Below are 21,715 nucleotides of genomic sequence, written 5' to 3' on the forward strand. Positions count from 1 at the left end.
CCCTCTGTCTCTCTCTGCCTGCCTCTCCATCTACTTGTGATTTCTCTCTGTCAAATAAATAAATAAATAAAATCTTTAAAAAAAAAAAAAAGTCAAAACAACTTAGGTATCCCCAAAGACAGTTAACCTACTGCTGACTTCATCAGCTGATGAAAGCTTTCATATTTTCTGCTACCAGGACCTGTGAAAGCTAACAATGGAAAATCTCACAAGGGGCGCCTGGGTGGCTCAGTGGGTTGGGCCGCTGCCTTCGGCTCAGGTCATGATCTCAGGGTCCTGGGATCGAGTCCCGCATCGGGCTCTCTGCTCAGCAGGGAGCCTGCTTCCCTCTCTCTCTCTCTGTGCCTGCCTCTCCGTCTACTTGTGATTTCTCTCTGTCAAATAAATAAATAAAATCTTTAAAAAAAAAAATCTCACAAAATGGTATCAGGAGGTTGCAGGCTTGAGGGGAGATCTCAAACAGTATCACAGTGATCAACTGCAGACCAAAGAGGAAAAGACAAACTTGGCCTTATGTGGGACACTCCTTCATTACCCCAAACCCAGAAAGACAGTCTTTCCCGATCACCCACCCAACAGTCAGCCACCGGGAAGACACGACTCCCACCTTACTCCCGTCGCCTCAGAGTTGGTAACAGCCTTCCCGACTTCGCCCCTTTCCCTTAAAAAGCACGACCTCCCTTCTCTTCTCCACACTGGCTACTGCTTTGACTCGGATTCTTCGGTCCCAATCGCTGTTCCCTGTCGCTCCCACAGAAACAACATCTCTGCGGGTAAAGTGTCTGCAGTTTTCTCTTCAAGCGTCACCGACCAAAAGCCCCGGGGTTCCTCTCACTCCCTCCGTTCTCCTCTCCTCTGCGACACCCACAATTCGCCTCAGTCCTTCTCCGAAAAGAGACCAAGAGCAGCCGGTTCTCCAACATCCAGGGCGGACACGGCGGCGGTCCGGGCCACTACCAGCGACCACCGCAAGTCCCTCTTGCTGCGCGCCCTGCCTGCGCGCTCACCCCCGGCGGCGGCGCTTCTCTGCGGCCGCAGAAAGCTCCCTGACACCCGGGTTAGACCACCTCCCCTCACCGCCAGCAGACACGGCCTCGGCAGGCAGCGCCGGCGCACGCCTCACCCGCCGCGCCGCACCCTGCTCCTGACAGAACCAACGCAACCGCGCCGTCCCCCGTTTGTGGTGCTGGTCCCCCGCAGTCCCCGCCCCGGCGGCCCCTCAGCCCGGAGCCCGCGCCTGCACGCAGTCCGCCGGCGCTCCCACACAGGCCCCCGCCCACCCGCGCCTCCCTGCTCCGGACACCGGGGCCTGGGCCGCAGGGCCGCGAGCAGGCGCCCCGCGCTCGGGCCTTCGGGGTCTGGGTTGGGGGGCCGACGGGGAGGGCCCGGGGGACGAGCGTTTACCTCAGCCGAGTCCCTGGGCGCGGCTGCCGCCATCAGACTCGGTGGGCCGGCAGCGGGCCGGAAGGGAGCGGACACCCAGGCTCAACTGTGTGCGGCAAGGAGGCGCCGCTCCTCTTGTCTTCAGCGTCAATTACCCAGATCCCGAACCGCGCTCGGAAACCTGAGGAGACACACAGTCCTAACCTGGAGCTACAACCCAGGGGCGGGGATGAGGCCGGAAGTCCCGCCCCCAGCGAATGCGCACGCCTAGAAAGGCCGCGTTCGGCCCTGGGTACTGAGACTCTTCGGGGTAGTGTGGCTCGCAGAGCTCGGGGTTTCCAGTAGGGCGTCCTCCACCTGGAATAACCCAGCTCTGGTCACGTGGCACCCGGAGGGATGCTGGAAAGTGAGGCTTCTACCCAGGATTGGCTTAGCTCCTTGTTAAAGGCGGAGAAGAGCCCTTCTTTCAGATTCCATAAAGCTCAGTCAGCTCGCAAAGAAAACTATTCTTTTAGAAGCTCTCAAATACTTTTACTGGGGTAAATGACGATATGTATCTTTTCGTCCAGCGTTTCAGAAAGAAATGAGTCTGTGCATAGGTGAAAAGATGTTGTTGCTCCTCAGATATTTGCACCCTGAAACATTAGTCAGTTTTGGACTTGGTTACGAAGAATACAAAAAATGCCTTGTTAAACAACAAAATTCAGCCCAGTACACTGTAAAGGTCGGCTGGTTTTATCCACCGATTTCTTAATTGGGCAGCCTCCCATCTAGCAAGTAGAGGGCAGCTCCAAAGCGCTACAGAGAGGGAAATGTTTTTAAAGGTAGGGCAAGAATACCATAAACAGAAAAAAGGAGTATGTTAGATGAAGTCACCTTATTGGCGGAAAAATAGAGTCTTACTAGGAAAATCCCTCATTTTTCTTTAGGGGATGGAAAGGGCCCATCCCTCTGGCAAACTACCTTTTTGGTGCTGACCAGAAAATCCCTGACTGAGCTTGAAAACTAAATTTCTGGGGGAGGTTGGAAATGCATTGAGCTTAGGTATTCCACCCTGGTCTGCTGACATGATGGAGAAAAAGTGGCTCCGCTCCACTTGTGGCCTGTGGTTTTCTCTTCCACACCCCATACAGTACACGATGTTGAAGGACAAGGAATGGTAGGCCACCCCAAATGAAGTGGTCAGTGACGCCATCAGCCTCTGTTTCCACACTAAACCCCTCTCACCTGTACAGTGATTGTGTCGCATCTATCAAAGAACACTTTTACCCCTATATTTTTACTCCATATTCTCAAATGTACTTAATTCCTTTTAGGAGTCTGACATCATCCCAAACATAGTGCAGCTTAACTGATGCTATTTTTGGTACCGAACAAGTCTTGCTATTTTCAGTTGGAGCAAGTGTGCAAAGGGAGAATCTGAACCCTGAAATGAAGGGTTGTCTGAACCCAATGATCTCACCTTTTTTTTTTTTTTTAAGATTTTATTTATTCACTTGACAGAGAGAGATTACAAGTAAGCAGAGAGGCAGGCAGAGAGAGGAAGGGAAGCAGGCTCCCTGCTGAGCAGAGAGCTGGACATGGGGCTCAATACCAGAACCATGGGATCATGACCTGAGCGGAAGGAATAGGCTTTAGCCCACTGAGCCACCCCATGATCTCACCTTCTTACCGGGAAGTGATACTTCTTTCTTCAGGTACTGGTAATACTATTCCTTTAGTACTTGAAGTTGTCTCAGAATAAAACAGCAGTGAGATACAGACTTCAGCTGTTTAAAGACAGGGGCAGAAATAGTTATGGGGAATCCCACATTCCATCTCCCTACACATCGGTAAAAGCTAAGAAACGGTTATAACCTCTGAGAACTTTGAGAAGGTTCTAAGAAGTCTGAGAAAAGACAGACTCAGACAGAGCATGTGACTGCTATGCCAATGTGCTTGATCATTCTGAAGCTTTTATCTCCAAAATATGGTTTTTTCATTCCTGAAAACATTGAGAAATACTGCTGTCAATCAACCAGGGTGCCTGGGTGGCTCAGTGGGTGAAGGGTCCAGCTCTGGATTTCGGCTCAAGTCAGTCTGACTTCTGATGCTTGGCATAGAATAAAGCTTTGCATAGCTTTCTCTTTGTCTCAGTCTCGTTCCTTTGATAACAGACCCCAATACTCTGATGCTTTTTACTAGAAAAGGGGTGGGGGGGGACCGCCAAGGAATCACATTCTTGGCTGACATCCCCTGTTTGTCTTTGATTTGCAATCCACTTAGCATGGACCTACAGACTCCAGTTCTCACATTTATTTTCCTTCCTGTTTCTGAGTACATCCCTTATGCATACCCAACCCAGGGATGGCCTGGAAACCAACCTATTAACAAAAATCCTTCCTCACCAGCCTCTGTCATCTTGCTTCCTGTGCACTAAGTCAAATTTTTTTTTTTTTTTTTTTTTTAAGTAGGCTCCACACTCAATGTGCGGCTTGAACTCTGAGATCAAGAATCACATGCTTGGGACGCCTGGGTGGCTCAGTTGGTTGGACGACTGCGTTCGGCTCAGGTCATGATCCTGGAGTCCCGGGATCGAGTCCCGCATTGGGCTCCCAGCTCCATGGGGAGTCTGCTTCTCTCTCTGACCTTCTCCTCGTTCATGCTCTCTCTCACTGTCTCTCTCTCAAGTAAATAAATAAAATCTTTAAAAAAAAAAAAAAAAAAGAATCACATGCTCTACCAACTGAACCAGGCAGGAGCTCCCTGCTTAGTCACTATTACTTGAATTAGAATCAGGGGTCATATTAAATATCCCATCCTCATCATGAACTGGAAACATTTCACAAGTATTGTACCTGAAAACACTTTAAAGACTCCACAGAACATACTCATGGGAGGTTTTCTTAAAAGCGAAGGATGTAATATACCAAGAGAATAAAATGCAGGGCCATACTGGGGGTCAAACATCCACGCAGTTTCCCAGATTTTTATTCACACACTCTTGTGATTCACTCCCAGACTACACCACAAATATGTGAGTGATGAGCACTGGCTTCCAGAGTCAGAAGATTCCAGTAGGAGTTTTTATTCCTCTCTGGTAACACAGTCAAGCCAAACTATCTAACCATTATGCCAGTTGGAAACCATCAGCAATGGAACCGGGACAAGGTGTGGTCGGGAAATTTTTGGATATTAAACAACACGGCCCTGATCTTAGCATGTGTCTTAGTGGTAAAGACAGATACTCAGAAGTCCCTAGAAATAAACCTGGAACTTTTTAGTCCAATTTTAAACCAATTCTTAGATGAAATAAATGCACACTATATCAGAATGTGGGGAATTCTGCTAACATAGTAATTACAGGGAAACTTACAAAATGACAGTATTAGAAGGGAGTTCTCATATAAATAACATAGTCCACCTTAAGAAAATAGGAAAAAGGCAAATTAAATCCTCCAGGCAACCTTATAATACTCCACTTTCTCTTCTTGCTTTGGGGGTAGTCCTGCCTCAGTGGCAGCATAAACTGGCAACTCAGGAAAGCTGTTTCTATACGAGTTGATTGATTAAGTTGGGAAACCTGGGTGACTCAGTCAGTTGAGCATCTGCCTTCAGCTCAGGTGGGGATTCCAGGGTCCTAGGATCAAGTCCCTCATCGGTCTCCTGGCTCAGCAGGGAACCTGCCTCTCCCGCTGCCTGCCACCCTCCTTGCTTTGTGCTCTCTCTGACAAATAAATAAATAAAACCTTAAAAAAAAAAAAAAGAATATTGGATAAGTCACAAAAGCCACATCTCTGGATTCCCAGATCTCCCGTCTCTCAATCCACTTTCCTGCCGCCACAGCAAGAGTTCTGACGTGAAGATTCTATGGCCTAAGGGAATCCACGAAATATTTGGGTTATTTGTCCTGCAAGGGATCTTGGCCAGAGGAGACAGCTCTGGAAGTCCTGAAAATTTCTCTATCTTCTCCTGCTCAGCCACGATACGGGAGTACTATGAGCAGGCGCCTGTTGTGGGGAGCCCTCCCAGGGTGCTGCAACCACTCTGACTCCGTGTTAATCGCGCTTTGTTCCTGTATCCATTATGGCCCCAACCTGGCTCCTGTAGGTCTTCCCACCAGTGACTCCCACCTACTTAATTCTGAACTCGGACTTCTTGCCAGGTACCAGAGGCCAGACTCTTCTTAATAGTGTCTGGGGATATGAAACATTCCATGGGGACAAGGGACCAAACTCACTCTGCTCTCAGATGCAATGGAGGTTGTCACAACCCCCTTCCTACAGTTAGTTAGGGACTCACGAATTGAAGGCTGCCATGACAGGTCTCCCAAAGCTCCTAAGGCTTTCCTAGAAGACTTTGGGTAGCAACACAAATTAGGTCAAACCTGGTGTGACAGCTTTTCTCTACCATCATCATGTCCTGAGACATGGAAAACTGGGGCCTCCCATAAACTTTATCCTTTCATGTTTGCAGAACACAGGTGTGTCCTCAACACACTCCACACAATGAGAACCCTCCAGATTAAAAGCAGCTCAAAGTGGGGCGCCTGGACGGCTCAGTCAATTAAGTGTCTGCCTTCAGCTCAGGTCATGATCCCAGGATCCTGGGATCGAGCCCCATGTTGGGCTCCCTGCTCAGCGGAAAGCCTGCTTCTCCCTCTCACTCTGCCCCCCCCCACCACACTCAGACCCCCTCTCTCTAATAAATAAATAAAATCTTGAAAAAAATAAAAATAGCTCAAGAATAAGCCCTTTATTATTGCACTCACACATGAGTGATGTGAGGTATGTGCTTCCAGGGCTGAAGGCCGTGAGACTGCACACATCCACAGTGAGCATCACATGAGATGAGAAAGTCCATGAGGATAAATCTTTGCAAGCTACCTGGAAAACCCATCTTGTGTGCTGATTTTTTCCATGCCTAACCCAGACAAAAGTAAGGAAATGAGCCCCCCCCCATGTACCATGGAGGTTGATCATGACTCCTTCTAGGGAATACGGAGACAGCACAGGTCCACCTGCCTAAGCATGCTGGAGTGACCGACACGCACCGCAGGACTTGGGCAGATGGTAGTAGTGGGATGGCTTTTAGCACTGACAAAGGGCCTTGACAATTTACAATGCGCATACAGGTCCTGATATCACTGATGTATCAGGCACTTACAAGGAGCCTCCCCAGCGCAGAGGTTCATACATGTGAGGTACCACTTCTGAATGACGGCACCCTCACAAAGCCTACTCTCGCAGCTCCTCTCTGACGAGAGCTGCTACACTGAACAAGGAGATGGCACATTCCCTGTACCGCTGAGGCCTTTGTCTGGTGTGGATTTTCCAGGGCTGGATAAAGTTTGGTCTGTGGTAAAGGCTGTCCTAGGTCTGCTGCCAGGAATTTGCAAATGGATAATAAGTTGGGGTAATGGCTAAAGGATTTCCCGCAACTGCTGTGGTATTAGGGCTTTTCTCCAGTATGAATTTTCTGATGGAGAACAAGTGTGTGTTTGCGGATAAACTCTTTCCCGCATTTGCTGCACACGTAGGGCCGTTCTCCAGTATGAACTTTCCAGTGCCGAATGAGATTTGGCCTTTGGGTAAAGGCTTTCCCACATCTGCTGCACTCATAAGGATTCTCTCCAGAGTGAACCTTCTGGTGCTGAATGAGTTTAGAGATGCAGCTAAATGCTTTCCCACATCGGCTACACTCATAATCACTGCTGTGAATTCTCCAGTGTACATTAAGGTGGGAACTTTGGCTAAAGGCCTTCCCACATTCGCTGCACTCATAAGGCCTTTCTCCAGTGTGAGTCCTCTGGTGCAAAACAAGTGTGTGTTTGCGGCTGAACTCTTTCCCACATGTACTGCATACATAAGGCCTTGCCCCTGTGTGCACTTCTTGGTGTCTAATGAGGTTGGACTTACTACTAAAGAATTTTCCACAATTTCTGCACTGGTCGAGTCTTTTGCCAGTGTGAACTCGCCTGTGTTCAATCAGGCCAGAGACCTGTCTAAAGAATTTCCCACATTCACTGCACTCGTAAGGTCTTTCTCCAGTGTGTATGGTCTCATGTTTAAAAAGGTCACAGCTTTGGCTAAATAATTTCCCACATTTGCTGCACTCATAAGGTCTTTCTCCAGTATGGATTCTCTGGTGCCGAGTAAGTGTGTCTTTGCGGGTGAACAATTTCCCACATTCGAAGCACCTGTGATGCTGCTGTCCAGGGTGAAGGGCTCCCCCAGGCCTCGTCCTCTTGTGGGGCCTCGTCCTAATATGGGAGACCTGGTGCTGAAGAAGGTCTGAGGTGGCTGGAAAGTCCCTTCTACCCTCACTGTGTGTACAGGTCTTCTCTGGCACATGGAATCCGCAGCTTTTTGCAGAGCCACTGTCCTCGTCTCTTCTGAAGGGTTTCTCTGCAGTGTGGTGCTGATGAACGTTTGCCCTGAGCCCAGGAGGCTTCCAACAGGCCCCACCACTGTGTGGTTCCAGCCTGGCTTCCTCCCCCTGGTATTCAGTCAGGTGTAAGATTTCTTTCAATATTGAGCCAGATCCATCCCAGGGATGGAGCTTCAGACCTGCCACCGGAGTCCTGACCGGTGACACTCCTTCCAAAGAAACACTCTGCTCAGGGAACGTGGCCTCATCCTCCACCGCAGACCAACCACCTGGAAGCAGAGAAGTACTGCTGACATGCATGTCACACTTACTGGGAGGGGCGACCCCATTGTTAATATGTATGCGACACATCCGGGAGTACCTCAGTGGGACCGTTTATAGGACAAGAGAGGTGGGGAAGGTTGAGGAAGGGGTTGCAATGCAGAACTGGGTCTCCAAAAGTCACTGAATGAAGGGAGCCTTCTGAGGACAAGGATATGTGGACAGAGTACAGCAAGTGGCTTCCAGTAGGTCTCTGGCTGTGGAGATGGGGAAGTGCTATGAAGAAGGGCACATGCAAGCCCAGGAAGACCCACCAACAAGTGTGTATCTGGGGCTCAAGGGTTATTTATTTATTTATTTTTCTTTATTTTTTCCTTTTTTTATTTAAAGATTTTTATTTATTTATTTGACAGACAGATCACAAGTAGACAGAGAGGCAGGCAGAGAGAGAGAGAGAGAGGAGGAGGCAGGCTCCCTGCTGGGCAGAGGGCCCAATGCGGGGCTTGATCCCAGGACCCTGGATGCCAGGCCTGGATGCCGGGCAGATAGAACATGGCAGGAGCCTAGAAGCAGACAGGAGATAAGCTGCAGTATCAAGAATGGGGAAGGATGGGTAGAAATACGGTGTAGCCAGCAGCCTTGAAGCCAAACACTGGTATGAAAAGTTAGTACTGCTAGTTTTGAATCCAACCTTGATATCATGCCCTTCCCTCGCATCCACTCACCAGGTCCAGGTCCCTTCCAAGTCTTCCTTTCTGTGGCTGGAGCCATATCCACCTGGTCAGCTATCCAAAGATCTTCCCTCTGCTCCAGTGGGGTGACTAAGTGCAATCTGGAGGATGTAATTCCTAAGAGAAACAAATGACAGGTGAGCGGCCACTACTGGACAGAGCAAGGCATCCTATGAAACTCCGTAAGTTAAAAAAAATTATTACCAAAACAAAACAAAAAAACACAACCTTGGCAGTGGGGTGGGGGAGGGCACCTGGGTGGCTCAGTTGGTTGAGTGTCTGACTGGGTTTCAGCTCAGGTCATTATCTCGGGGTCGTGGTATCAAGCCCCACGTTGGGCTCTGCACTCAGCATGGAGTCTGCTTGGGATTCTCTCCCTTTCCTTCTGCCCCTTGCCCCACTCATGCTCTCTCTGTCTGTCTAAAATGAATAAATAAAATCTTTACAAAAAATTTTTTTAAACCTAGAAGGAGGGTTTTGGAGGAACTGCACAAAGATACCCATAAGTAGTGACTACTTGAGTACCTGTAACTCCTGGTACAATTAAGCTCCAGAAAATGTCCCCTACAGAAAGGGAGCAGAACCTTAGGCATAGCAGTGCCATCATTATGGACAGATTCACCAGGCCCCCAAAAGGAGCACAACTATGGGATCCATTGGGCAAACCACACCTCATGCCTCTCAACCCTTCACTGCAAGGCTTCGGGACTGGCTTGCTAGGAGATGAGAACACTCCATACAGCGCAAACCGGGCGCCCACAGCCGCTACTCCAGGAAACCTGGCAAGGAAGCAGAGCTTATGACCTGCCCATGGGAAGGACAGAGCAGACCCTGGAGAAAAAGAAAAAGCAGATGGGATTGGCATGCAGACCTTACCCAGTGAGGCTAAAAGTGCAAAGTTCTCCAGCATCACATCCTGATATAAAAGTCTCTGAGAATCATCAAGGAGCATCCATTCTTCCCGGGAGAAGGACACAAAAACGTCCTCAGAGATCACACACACCTGCAATGACATGGCCAGCACAGTCCAGGAAGTCTCTTGACTGAGTATCCCCACTCTGTCTACTCACAACAACATCATGCTCACCCTCTTCCCCCCATGCCAGCCAATCCCCCCGGGGGACCCTAAATCATGCCAGGACATAAGCCCAGCTCCCTGTTCTCATGGAAGCCCCTGGGAATGGGGCTGCAGGACTATCAGTTCCCACTCACTCCTATCGTGCACATCAATTCTCAGACCACACCTCTCACGCAGCTTCTGTTACCCACCACGACTCTTCTCCCCCATACCACAGACAGCACACCAGACTCTTCACATATCGCTCTGCACACAGCGTGGAGAGAATCCTTGGCAATACCAAGCATTTAACTGGGATCCCATCCTGTCCCAAACCTCCAGTGGTCCCAACTGCCAAAGGAAAGCCCCCAGTCCTGCTTGAAGACCTCCTGATCTGGACCTTCTCTTCAGTCTCAGGCACCCAGGACTATACACACATTTCAGGTACCCTCAGCCTTCTTCCAGTTCTCCACTGCACACTGTTATAGTTTCCTGCAGCTGCTGTGACAAATCATTACCAGCTCTGCAACTTACGTCAACACAAATTTTTCTTCTTACAGTTGTAAAGATTATAAATCCAAAATGGGATTCACCAGGATAAGATCAAGATGTCATCAGGATCGTGTTCCTTCTGGCAGTTCTACAAAAAAATCTTTCTTCATCTTTCCCAATTTCTCAAGACCTTCTGCATTCCTTGACTCCCTGCCCCTTCTTCAACTTCAAAGCCAGCAATTATTATCACTCTGACCTGTTTACTTCCTGAAATCTTCTCTGACTCTATCCTCCTGCAAATACACTGGGCCCAGTGGTAATCTCTTCATGTTGTTAATATACTTAATTTAATCACACACATTAAAATCCCTTTTGCCACATGAGGTAACACAGCCAGAGGTTCAAGGGATTAGACTATGCGTGGCTGGGGTGCCTGGGTGGCTCAGTGGGTTAAAGCCTCTGCCTTCTGCCCAGGTTCATGATATCAGGGTCCTAAGATCGAGTCCTGCATCTGGCTCTCTCTGCTCAGCAGAGAGCCTGCTTCCCCCCTCCCTCTGCCGACTCTCTGCCCACTTGTGATCTCTCTTTCTCTGCCAAACACATAAATAAAATCTTTAAAAAAATGTAAACTAATGTTAAGAAAAAAAAAAAGAACGTGGATGGGGTGGGAAGCCATTATTTTATCTATTATACACATGCTGTGCCCTCACAGTCTGACCTTCCTATCCCCAGCTAATCCTCTGAACATCCATTTGACAACTGATGTTGCCCGTTCGGTTGACGGCTGCAGCATGTTCACAACTTTGAGTCTTCTCTGCCTCCGCCCCCCACCTCCCACAAAGCACTTTGGTAAACAAAACAGGCCTGAGTAAAGTAACAGAAAATACAACCTGTTCTGCCCCCTTCGTAGCAATCACCGACATAGCTCATCAATACTCATCGGAACTACAGGCCTAGTCTTCTTGGATCTCCTGCAGTGTGACCACATATAAATATAGCATTCTTCCAGTTATAAAATAAGCCATGGGGTGAAAAGTATAAGAAATACAGTCAATAATACTGTAATAATTTTGTACAGTGACTACACTTATCTTGCTGAACATTCATAACGTATTTAACTATTAATTCACTACTGTTAAAATTAACAAGGGAAACCTCACTAAAATGGACTTGGGAGGCGCGGGAAGGGGGCCTTTCAGATGCCTGACCACTCAGCGGCATCTGCAAACACAAGAGGAGACAGACCTTGCACATGGAAACCACTATCCTAATCCATAAGGGGGAAAGGCTTTCCTCAACCTCGTCCCAACAGCCAGCCAATGAGAGAGGATCACAGTTCTCAGCCCAACCAACAAGAGAGGATCACACTCAGCCCAGCCAATGAGAGAGGAGCACAGCTCGCAGCCCAGCCAATGAGAAGCCACTATCCTTCAAACTCCCAGATTACTTCAGCGGCCTTTTTGTAAGAATCTTCCCAGCTTCCCCCTTTCCCCTAAGAAGCGGATTACTCTCCTCTGTTTGGGAGACTTGCAGATGGTTTTGCCATAGTGCACACCTCTGCAACAACCAGCAGAAGTCAAACCACAACCACTGCAACTGACCCGGAGCGACAAGAGCCAGTAGAAAGCGCCATCTTCCCGAAATTCTGTGCCTGCTTCCCATCTGGGCCAGTCAGCTTTCCTACCGCCTTGCCTGCCTCTAAGTCTCAGCCAATGTGATGGTGCCAGCAAGCTCTAAATCAATAGCCTTTGCTTGTTCCCCGCTGGGTGGGCTTCTTTTATTTCCACCCCCGCCGCCACCAGCAACCCAGCCTTCCACCATCTTCCACAGTCTGCAGCGGGGGAGCCTGCCGAGCCCGCTCCAAGTTCCCATGGCTCCTGCCACCCTCAGAACAGAGGCTGAGCTCACCCTTTTGGCTTCGATCCTGGCCCTCTGCTGTCTCCACCCAAAAGGAATGAGACCTGTGGTGTGTTGAACAGAGCTCAGCCTCACCTCCAAGCGCCTCGACCTGCCTACGATGGGTTTCTCTCTCAGTCCTGTTGGGGAATCTCTCCACGTAACTGCTTGTTTGGATTGAGTTCATGTCCTCAGGGCCCACAGACTCAATTCCGTGGACGGAATGAAGGAAGACGAATCCCATCTGGAGGAAGGTGAGCACAGAGCCATGAGCTCAGTCCTTCCTGGAGCCTGTGGATAAAACAGGAGCAGCAGCACAATGGCTGGACATGGAGATGCTAGTGTACCCCTTGGTCAATCTACACCCCTAGAAACCAACATACCACATGGGACTCTAATAATCTTACAGCTCAGGGGCAAAAAAAGCAGTAGCCAGAATAGGCACCATGATGGCTGCCATTTGGACCTGGACCTTGTCGTGATGTCCAAGGTCTGTGAAGACCTCCACTTGTGGTGCAAGTGAACTGTGGGCTGTCTTCCTTGTCTCTTTCATTGTCTCCTCTGGGGTGGGGGTGGGGCTCCAGAGTTTTGTGATCCTCCTCTGGAACCAGGTCACATTCACTGGCTTCACCCTGATGTTCTGAGGCAAGTTCACTACCTCCTTCCCTGTCTTTCTGAATGTCATCAGTGGTCTTCACATCACAGCATCCCCCATCCCTGGACCCAACCCAGGAAACTTCAGGACCCCCTCCTAAATCTGAGGACATTAGGCTCTACAAGAAAGTGTGCTCAAGACATGACTTTTCCAGCATGTGACCTCTGGTGGGGGCTGGGGTGGGACAATGACCTTGACACTGCTGCCTCTTAACCACTAACCTTTGTGTGCTTGACCAGCATCAGCCCAATGGCCTTATGCAGCTGACTTGTAGGGCCAGGGGTGGGAAGGGTGCCTCTGTGCCACCAGCTGCACAGGCTTAGCCAAGTTACTAGGATGTTGATTTTAGGAGAAGCAACACATTTTAAAATCCTTTTTTTGAATCCTTCTTCCCAGGATGAGAAAAGATTTGGAAGCAGCTTGGATAACTGTGCCCAGGCTGGCAGCACAACTAAGTGCAGTTCACACCTGTTTTGCTGACTGTGTCGGGATAGAGGCTATAGAGTCCCCCGGGTCTCCTGGGATTGCCCGAAGGGGATCAATCTCAAAGCTAAGCACATCCAATCAGTGCCCGTGACTTTCCTCCACAGCTCAAAGGGCCTCCGTGCACCTTTCCGTGCTATAGCTTTGGTCATGTTAGAGAGGCAGAATTTAGGATTCCCTTGATTTCCTGCACACGGGTTTCACACCATTTGACTTAATCTGAATGCTGCCCTCTGGTGGTGGGGGGGGGGTGCTCCATGATCTCTGAGTTCCCAGCAGTCAGTCTCCTCTGCCTGTGGGAATCCTGCCTTAACTCTCTGAGCAAGTCTCCCAGGTTGGCCCACCTGCCTCCCAATACACAGTCCTCTCTGAAAACAAACCAACAAAACAAAACAACAGAGCCACCACGAAGATAACTCCAGAAGTTCTGCTGTGACTGAAGCACAGACAGAAAAAGACCCCTTCTCCTGGGCCATCACTGGCGGGGAGTTGCCACCTTACAAAGCAGAGCCTTCTGGGTATTGTAGTAACCACCACTCTTGAGGAGCTCAGGAAGGAAGCCAGGGTCATCAGCAAGTAGAAGTTGAAGGTACCATTTACTGAAAGCCTAAGGTATGCTGGGCCTGCCAGTTGCTCCCAAGCCATATTTTGCACTCCACACCTCCTCTTCAAGTCTCCAGCAGGTGGACCATGTCCTAAGCCATGAATGAACTGTCTCTGGCTATTTCAGAGGTTCAGGATTTGTATATCCCAGCCTCACCCTCCTAATCGTTTTAAAAGATTTATTTATTTGAGAAAGAGAAAAAAGAGAGAGAGAATCCACAAGCAGATTGTCCACTGAGCGTAGAGCCCAACCTGGGGCTCAATCCCAGGACCCTGAGACCATGACCTGAGCGAAAACCAAGAGTCAGACACTTACCCCACTGAGCCACCCAGGTGCGCCTCACGGCTCCTAATTTGGGACATGAGGTAAACAGTTTCACCTCTGTGATACAAAATAAAAAATGAAGACAAAACTTCCCTGGCAGACCTCTGTGATGATATTTACATGTTCCTCACACGTAATGCTACATTCTTTAAAATGACAAGAAAAAATAGTACCTACATCTCCGTGATGTTATATATAAATGAACCTCATCACCACAAAACAGGGCTCTCATGCACCCATGCGGTGGAAATGAATCCAGATTGCCTACCTGCAGTTAAAGACAGTATCTATCAAAACTCATACCCATACCCAGACTAACAAGTAGCCTTAACAGGAATGGTTAAAAATTTTACAGGATGGCATAGTGTGTACAATCTGTGACATTCAAAATTATTCCAAGAGAAAAGTTATCAAACATACAGAATGCTGTTATACATTTTGAGTAGCCCGCTGCACAAAGGTTATGTTATTCTAAGCAAAGTAGTTCAAGATTTACAATTTAAGAAATATTTTTTCCTTTGGAATAAATGGTAGCTAAAGGAGGACATCATTTAAAATTTTGTAGCACACTTCTTCTAGATCTTATGTTCAAATTCAGAAATGTTGAACCTGAATTATAACCAATCATGTGGTGTTTGGGTTCAAATTGGCAATGCAATCTGGCAGATGGCATCTGACTTCAGGGCCTGAGCTCTAGAGTGAATTAAGAGTACCTCTCTAAGCCTCCATCTCATCGTTGACATGGGGGAAACAATAGCATCTAAAACACAGGGTGGGGGCGCCTGAGTGGCTCAGTGGGTTAAGCCGCTGCCTTCGGCTCGGGTCATGATCTCAGGGTCCTGGGATCGAGTCCCGCATCGGGCTCTCTGCTCAGCAGGGAGCCTGCTTCCCTCTCTCTCTCTCTCTCTGCCTGCCTCTCCATCTACTTGTGATTTCTCTCTGTCAAATAAATAAATAAAATCTTTAAAAAAAAAAAAATAATAAAACACAGGGTGGTTGGGGTTCTTGCCGGGGGAACTACAAGCTATCTTTTGGTCATTCTCCCAACACCACTTGAAACCCTTCACATTGGAAGAAAGTAACTCCTGACCACCCACACCCTCTTAATCTGCACTAATTATTCAGAAGGTTCTGTGCGCTCATCTCCAGTGGGAACCAGAAACTCACCCCTCAAACCTCTCCAACTGTCCTGAGGTAAACTGGGCCTCAGGGAGTCTCTCTAGTCTATGGATGCTCAGACTGAATTCCTGACCCGCACTCACCAGGTTCCATGTCGAAGAGGTTCATGTCCTTTAATACTGAAGACCCAAGGGAGTACTGTACACTTCCAGGGAGAAAAAGTGAAACCACCAAATTCTATGGAAAATACCACACCATTTATTTAGGACACCTTTAATTTCTCTCAGCAGAAGTGTTTGTAAGTTTCAATAATGAAGTTTTCAGTAATATTCAGACAACTTTGTAGTTTTCAATAAAGTATTTGGAAATGAATGTTAATGTTAATGAAAGAAATTAAACATTTCATATTCATTACTAAGAATTTTATTATTTGATGGTATAGAATTGATCTGTAAAAATTTTATCATTCAGTTGTGTTCTACACATTGTTGACTACTAGACTAAAGTTCAAATCACATCTGTACCTACCTCCTACATGTGTACTTACACATTTATGTAAGAGAACCTACACATAGCACTGTTATTCACTTATGCTAGTTATTTTTCTGCACAAATTGTATGATTTTTCTTAAGCTGCTAATATGTTAGATAACACTCTTTGTCATCAAAAATTAAAGCAACCTGGCATGACTGGAATACATCACTCATGGTTATAGTGTACAGTACATTTTATATACTGCTGAATGTTATTAATACAGTCTTGCTGCTATTTCTGTCTATATTTGTAAAGTTAGTTCTAGCAAAAATTTCAGATGAATTAGAACTGTGTTTACATTCTACTATGTGTTCGATGAATTCCTAAATTTAAATGTGTATATATTTTCATAGGTCTGATAGCCACTTGGGTTCCCCCTTCCATTGACCACTCATATTTTGTCCATTTAGACGAGAGTCTTATTTCTTGCTCTGATTAATACGATTTCTCTGTATGGACTATGTGTTGATCCCTTCACAATGTTAGACATTGGTGATACCCTCTCTCACCTTTTTTCTAAATTCCAGTATAATTAACAAAGTGTTATATTAGTTTCACATGGGCAATCTAGTGATTCACCAATTCTACACATTACTCAGTGATCATTCTAAGGGTACTCTTTTTTTTTTTAAGAGATTTTTTTTATTTTATTTTTTTAAATATTTTATTTATTTGACAGAGAGAGAGGGATCACAAGTAGGCAGAGAGGCAGGAAGGGAAGCAGGCTCCCTGCTGAGTAGAGAGCCCAATGCGGGGCTCGATCCCAAGACCCTGAGATCGTGACCTGAGCGAAGGCAGAGGCTTTTAACCCACTGAGCACCCAGGTGCCCCCTAAGGGTACTCTTAATTCGCTTCAGCTTTCCACCCATCCCCACCCACCTCCCATCTGGTTATAACCACATTTGTTCTCTACATTTAAGGGTCTTGTTTTCAGTTTCATTTTTTCTCATTTGTCTGGTTTTTTTTTCCCCTTAAATTCCACATACAGGGGCATCTGGGTGGCTCAGTGGGTTAAGCCTCTGCCTTCGGCTTAAGTCATGACCTCAGGGGCCTGGGATCGAGCCCCACATCGGGCTCTAGTCCCACATCGGGCTCTAGCCCCACACTGGGCTCTCTACTCAGTGGGGAGCCTGCTTCCTCCTTTCTCTCTGCCTGCCTCTCTGCCTACTTGTGATCTGTCGAATAAATAAATAAAATATATATTTTTAAAGATTTTATTTATTTATTTATTTGACAGGCAGAGATTACAAGGAGGCAGAGAGGCAAGCAGAGAGAGAGAGAGGGAAGCAGGCTCCCTGCCGAGCAGAGAACCCGATGCAGGACTCGATCCCAGGACCCGGAGATCATGACCTGAGCCGAAGGCAGCGGCTTAACCCACTGAGCCACTCAGGCGCCCAATAAATAAAATATTTTTAAAAAATTCTACATATGGGGCGCCTGGGTGGCTCAGTGGCTTAAAGCTTCTGCCTTCGGCTCAGGTCTTGATCCCAGGGTCCTAGGATGGAGCCTCGCATCAGGCTTTCGGCTCGGCGGTGAGCCTGCTTCCCTCCCCCTCTCTCTGCCTGCCTCTCTGCCTACTTGTGATTTCTGTCTGTCAAATAAATAAATAAAATATTTAAAAAAATTTTTTTTTAATTCTACATATGACTGAAATTATATGGTATTTGTTTCTCTGATCAGTATCACTTAGCAGTGGACCCAACCACATTATCCCATGTGGCAAAGTTTCATTCTTTTTTACAGCTGAATAATGTATCCTTTGGGGATATATATATCACCTTCCAGCTTGCATTCCCACCAACAGTGCAGAAGGGATCCTTTTCTTCCACAACCTTACCAACAGCTGTTGTGTTTTTGAATTTGGCCATTCTGACAGGTGTGATAGCTCACTGTGGTTTTGATTTTCATTTCCCTGACAACTAGTGATTTTGAGATGGGTCTGTTGGTCATTTGGATGTCTTTGGAGAAATGTCTGTTCATGTCTTCTGCCCATTTTTTAACTAAATTATTTGGTTTTTGGTGTTGAGTTGTGTAAGTCCTTTATATATTTTAGATATTAACCCTTTACTGGACATATCATTTTAAAATATTTTCTTCCATTCAGTAGGTGGTCTTTTTGCTTGGTTGTTTTCTTCACTCTGCAAAGACTTTTTATTTGGATGTAGTCCCAATATTTTATTTTTGTTTGTTTCCCTTGCATTAGGAGACATATCTAGAAAAATGTTGCCATGGTCCGTCAGAGAAATTACTACCTGCGCTTTCTTCCAGGATTTTTATGGTTTTAGGTCTTCCATTTAGGTCTTTCACCCATTTTGAGTTTATTTTTGAGTATGGTGTAAGAAAGTGATCCAGTTTCATTGTTTTCCATACACCTGTCCAGTTTTCCCAACACCATTTATTGAAGAGACTCGCTTTGAGTATCTGTGCTTCCTTTGCTGAAGGCTAATTGACCATATAATGCTGGGTTTATTTCTGAGCTCTCTGTTCTGTTCTACTGATCTATGTGTCTATTTTTCTGCCAGTACCATAATGTTTTGAATACTAGAGCTTTGTAATAGATCTTGAAATCTGAGATTGTGATACCTCTAGTTTTGTTCTTCTTTTTCAAGACTGCTTTGGCTACTCAGGTCTTTTATAGTTCCGCACAAATTTTAGGATTATTTGTTCGAGTTCTGTAAAAATGCTGTTTTGTATTTTAATAGGGATTGCATTAAATGTGTAGATTGCTCTAGGCAATAGGGACATTTTAACAATATTTGCTCTCCCAATTCATGAGCACAGAGTATCTGTCATCTTCACTTTCTTTCAACAGTGTTTTATACTTTTCATAGTGCAGGCCTTTTTCCTCCTTGGTTAAGTATATCCCTAGAAATTTTGTTATTTTTGGTGCAATTATAATTAAGATTGTTTTTTCTCTTTATGCCACTTCATTATTAGTGTATAAAAGTGTAATGGATATGTATCCTGTGACCTTACTGAATTCATTTATCAATTCTAGCAGTTCTTTGGAGGAGTCTTTTGGGTTTTCTTTTCTTTCTTTCTTTCTTTTTAAGATTTTATTTATTTATTCGACAGAGAGAGAGATCACAAGTAGGCAGAGAGCCCGATGTGGGACTCGATCCCAGGACCCTGAGATCATGACCTGAGCCGAAGGCAGCGGCTTAACCCCCTGAGCCACCCAGGCGCCCTCTTTTGGGTTTTCTATATAGTGTCATATCCTCTGCAAATAGTGAAAGTTTTACTTCTTCCTTAAACAATTTGGCTGCCTTTTATTTTTGTTGTCTGATTGCTTTTTTTAGGACTTCCAGTACAATGCTGAATAAAAGTGGTGACACTGGACATCCCTGTCTTGCTCCTGATCTTAGGGGAAGCTCTAGTTTTTCACCATTGAGTATTAGCTGTGGGTTTTCCAAAATGGCCTTTTATCATGTTGAGGTATATTTCCTCTAAAACTACTCTGTTGTGGATTTTTATCAGGAGTGGATGTTTATTTTGTCAAGTACTTTTTCTACATCTATTCAAAGGATTGTGTGGTTTTTATCCTATTTCTTGTTGATATGATGTGATATATGTTATGATTTATGATAAAGAACCCACTTGCATCCCAGAAATAAATTCCATTTGATCACAGTGAATGATACTTTTAATGTCTGGTTGGATTCAGTTTGCTAGCATTTTTTTTTAAAGATTTTATTATTTATTTATTTTTTAAAAAGATTTTATTTATTGACAGACGGAGATCACAAGTAGGCAGAGCAGCAGGCAGAGAGAGGGAGGAAGCAGGCTCCCTGCTGAGTAGAGGCCCGATGTGGGGCTCGATCCCAGGACCCTGGGATCATGACCTGAGCTGAAGGCAGAGGCTTTAACCCACTGAGCCACCCAGGCGCCCCGAGATTTTATTTATTTATTTGACAGAGAGAGATGACAAGCAGACAGAGAGGCAGGCAGAGAGAGAAGAGGAAGCAGGCTCCCTGCTGAGCAGAGAGCCCGATGCGGGGCTCAATCCCAGGACCCTGAGATCATGACCTGAGCCGAAGGCAGCAGCTTAACCCACTGAGCCACCCAGGTGCCCCCAGTTTGCTAGCATTTTCTTGAGAATTTCTGCATCTATGTTCAGAAATATTGGCCTGTAGTTCTCTTTTTCTGTAGTGTCTTTATCTGGTCTCAGTACCAGAGTAATACCAGCCTTGTAAAATGAATGTGGAAGCTTTCTTTCCTTTCTCTCCTATTTTTTTTAATAGTTTAAGAAGAGTAAGTATTAACTCTTCTTTCAGTGTTTGGTAGAACTCACCTGAGAAGCCATCTGGCCCTAGACTTATGTTTGTTGAGAGGTGTTTTTTTTTTTTTCTTTTTAAAGATTTTATTTATCTGACAGAGAAAGAGCACAAGCAGGGGGAGCAGCTGGCAGAGGAAGAGGGAGAAGCAGGCTTCCCAGCTGAGCAAGGAACTTGACATGGGGCCTGATCCTGGGACCCAGGAACATGACCAGAGCCACCCAGGCGCCCCATTGCAAGATTTTTATTACTGATTCAATTTCATTGCTGGTAATCAGTGTGTTCAAATTTTCTATTTCTTCCTGATTCAGTTTTGGGAGGTGATATGGTTCTAGTAATTTATCCATTTCCTCTAGATTGTCCAATTTGTTGACATATGTTTCATAATATTCCTATAATCCTTTGTATTTCTGTGGTGTTGGTTTTAATTTCTCCTTTTACGATTTTGATTCTATTTGAGTCCTCTTTTTAATTTAATTTTGTTTTTGATGAGTGTGGCTAAAGGTTTATCAGTTCTATTCATCTTTTCAAAGAAGTAGCTCCTGGTTTCACTGATTGTTCTGTTTTTAATTTCTTTTGTATTCCTGCTCTAATTTTTATCATTTCTTTCTTTCTACTGGTTTGGGGTTTCTTTAGCTCTTTTTCTAGCTCCTTTGGGTGTTAAGGTCAGGTTTGAGATTTTTCACACTGCTTGAGATAGGCCTGTATTGCTATAAAATTTCCAATTAGGACAGCTTTTGCCACATCTCAAAGATCTGAGACTGCTGTGTTTTCATTTTCATTTGTCTCCATGTATTTTTTTATTTCTTCTTTGATTTCTTGGTTGACTGATTCATTGTTTAGTAGGATGTTATTTAACCTCCATGTATTCATGTTCTTTTTTTTTTTTTTAAAGATTTTACTTATTCATCTGAGAGAGACAGAGAGCACACAAGCAGGGGGAGAAGCAGAGGGAGAGGGAGAAGCAGAGGGAGAGAGAGAAGCAGAGGGAGAGGGAGAAGCCGACTTCCTGCTGAGCTGGGAGCCCATCATGCGGCTCCATCCCAGGATCTTGAGATCGTGACCTGAGCTGAAGGCAGATGCTCAACAATCTGAGCCACCCATCTGTGGCTTTACAGACTTTTTATGTATTTGTGTTCCTGCATTTGTCTTCTTTACAGGTTCTTTCTTGTGGTTTATTTCTAGTTTAATAGCATTGTGGTCAGAAAAGATGCACGGTATGACTTTAATCTTTTGGAATTTGTTGAGACTTGTTTGGTGGCCTAGCTTGATCTATTCTGGGTAACATTCCACATGCAATTGAGAAGAATGTATATTCTGTTGTTTCAGAATGAAATGTTCTGAATATATGTTAGTTACATCTGGTCCAAAGCATCATTCAATGTCACTGTTTCCTTGACTTTGTTCAGATGATCTGTCCACTGATGTAATTAGGGTGTTAAAGTCCTCTACTGTTATTATGTTACGATTAGTTACTCCTTTACGTTTAACTGCTTTATGTATTTGGGTGTTCACATGTTGGGTTCATAAAT

At 45.9% G+C, this 21,715-nt stretch overlaps 1 protein-coding gene across 10 annotated transcripts in view; it reads right to left on the reverse strand.

Annotated features, from left to right (window-relative positions):
• Nucleotides 1-21,715, reverse strand: part of LOC116579356 (zinc finger protein 671-like) — a 55,863-nt gene that overhangs the window by 25,808 nt on the left and 8,340 nt on the right. The window contains exons 2-5 of one of the 10 annotated variants that reach the window (XM_032324628.1): nucleotides 12,286-12,480; nucleotides 9,621-9,747; nucleotides 8,739-8,861; nucleotides 6,103-8,021 (exon numbers count right to left, since the gene is read on the reverse strand). The exons of 2 other annotated variants lie outside the window; for them this stretch is intronic. In XM_032324628.1, coding sequence (XP_032180519.1) covers nucleotides 6,814-8,021; nucleotides 8,739-8,861; nucleotides 9,621-9,696 — 1,407 coding nt within the window. In that variant the 5' untranslated portion in view covers nucleotides 9,697-9,747; nucleotides 12,286-12,480 and the 3' untranslated portion in view covers nucleotides 6,103-6,813. Of the gene's footprint in view, nucleotides 1-1,404; nucleotides 1,636-6,102; nucleotides 8,022-8,738; nucleotides 8,862-9,620; nucleotides 9,748-12,285; nucleotides 14,173-14,432; nucleotides 15,026-15,517; nucleotides 15,612-21,715 lie in introns of those variants that run through there. 7 more of the 10 variants (XM_032324629.1, XM_032324627.1, XM_032324625.1 and 4 more) reach the window with 7 other exon arrangements.

Source organism: Mustela erminea, chromosome 19 (assembly GCF_009829155.1).
Source record: "Mustela erminea isolate mMusErm1 chromosome 19, mMusErm1.Pri, whole genome shotgun sequence".
In the NCBI taxonomy this organism is placed as follows: Eukaryota; Metazoa; Chordata; class Mammalia; order Carnivora; family Mustelidae; genus Mustela; species Mustela erminea.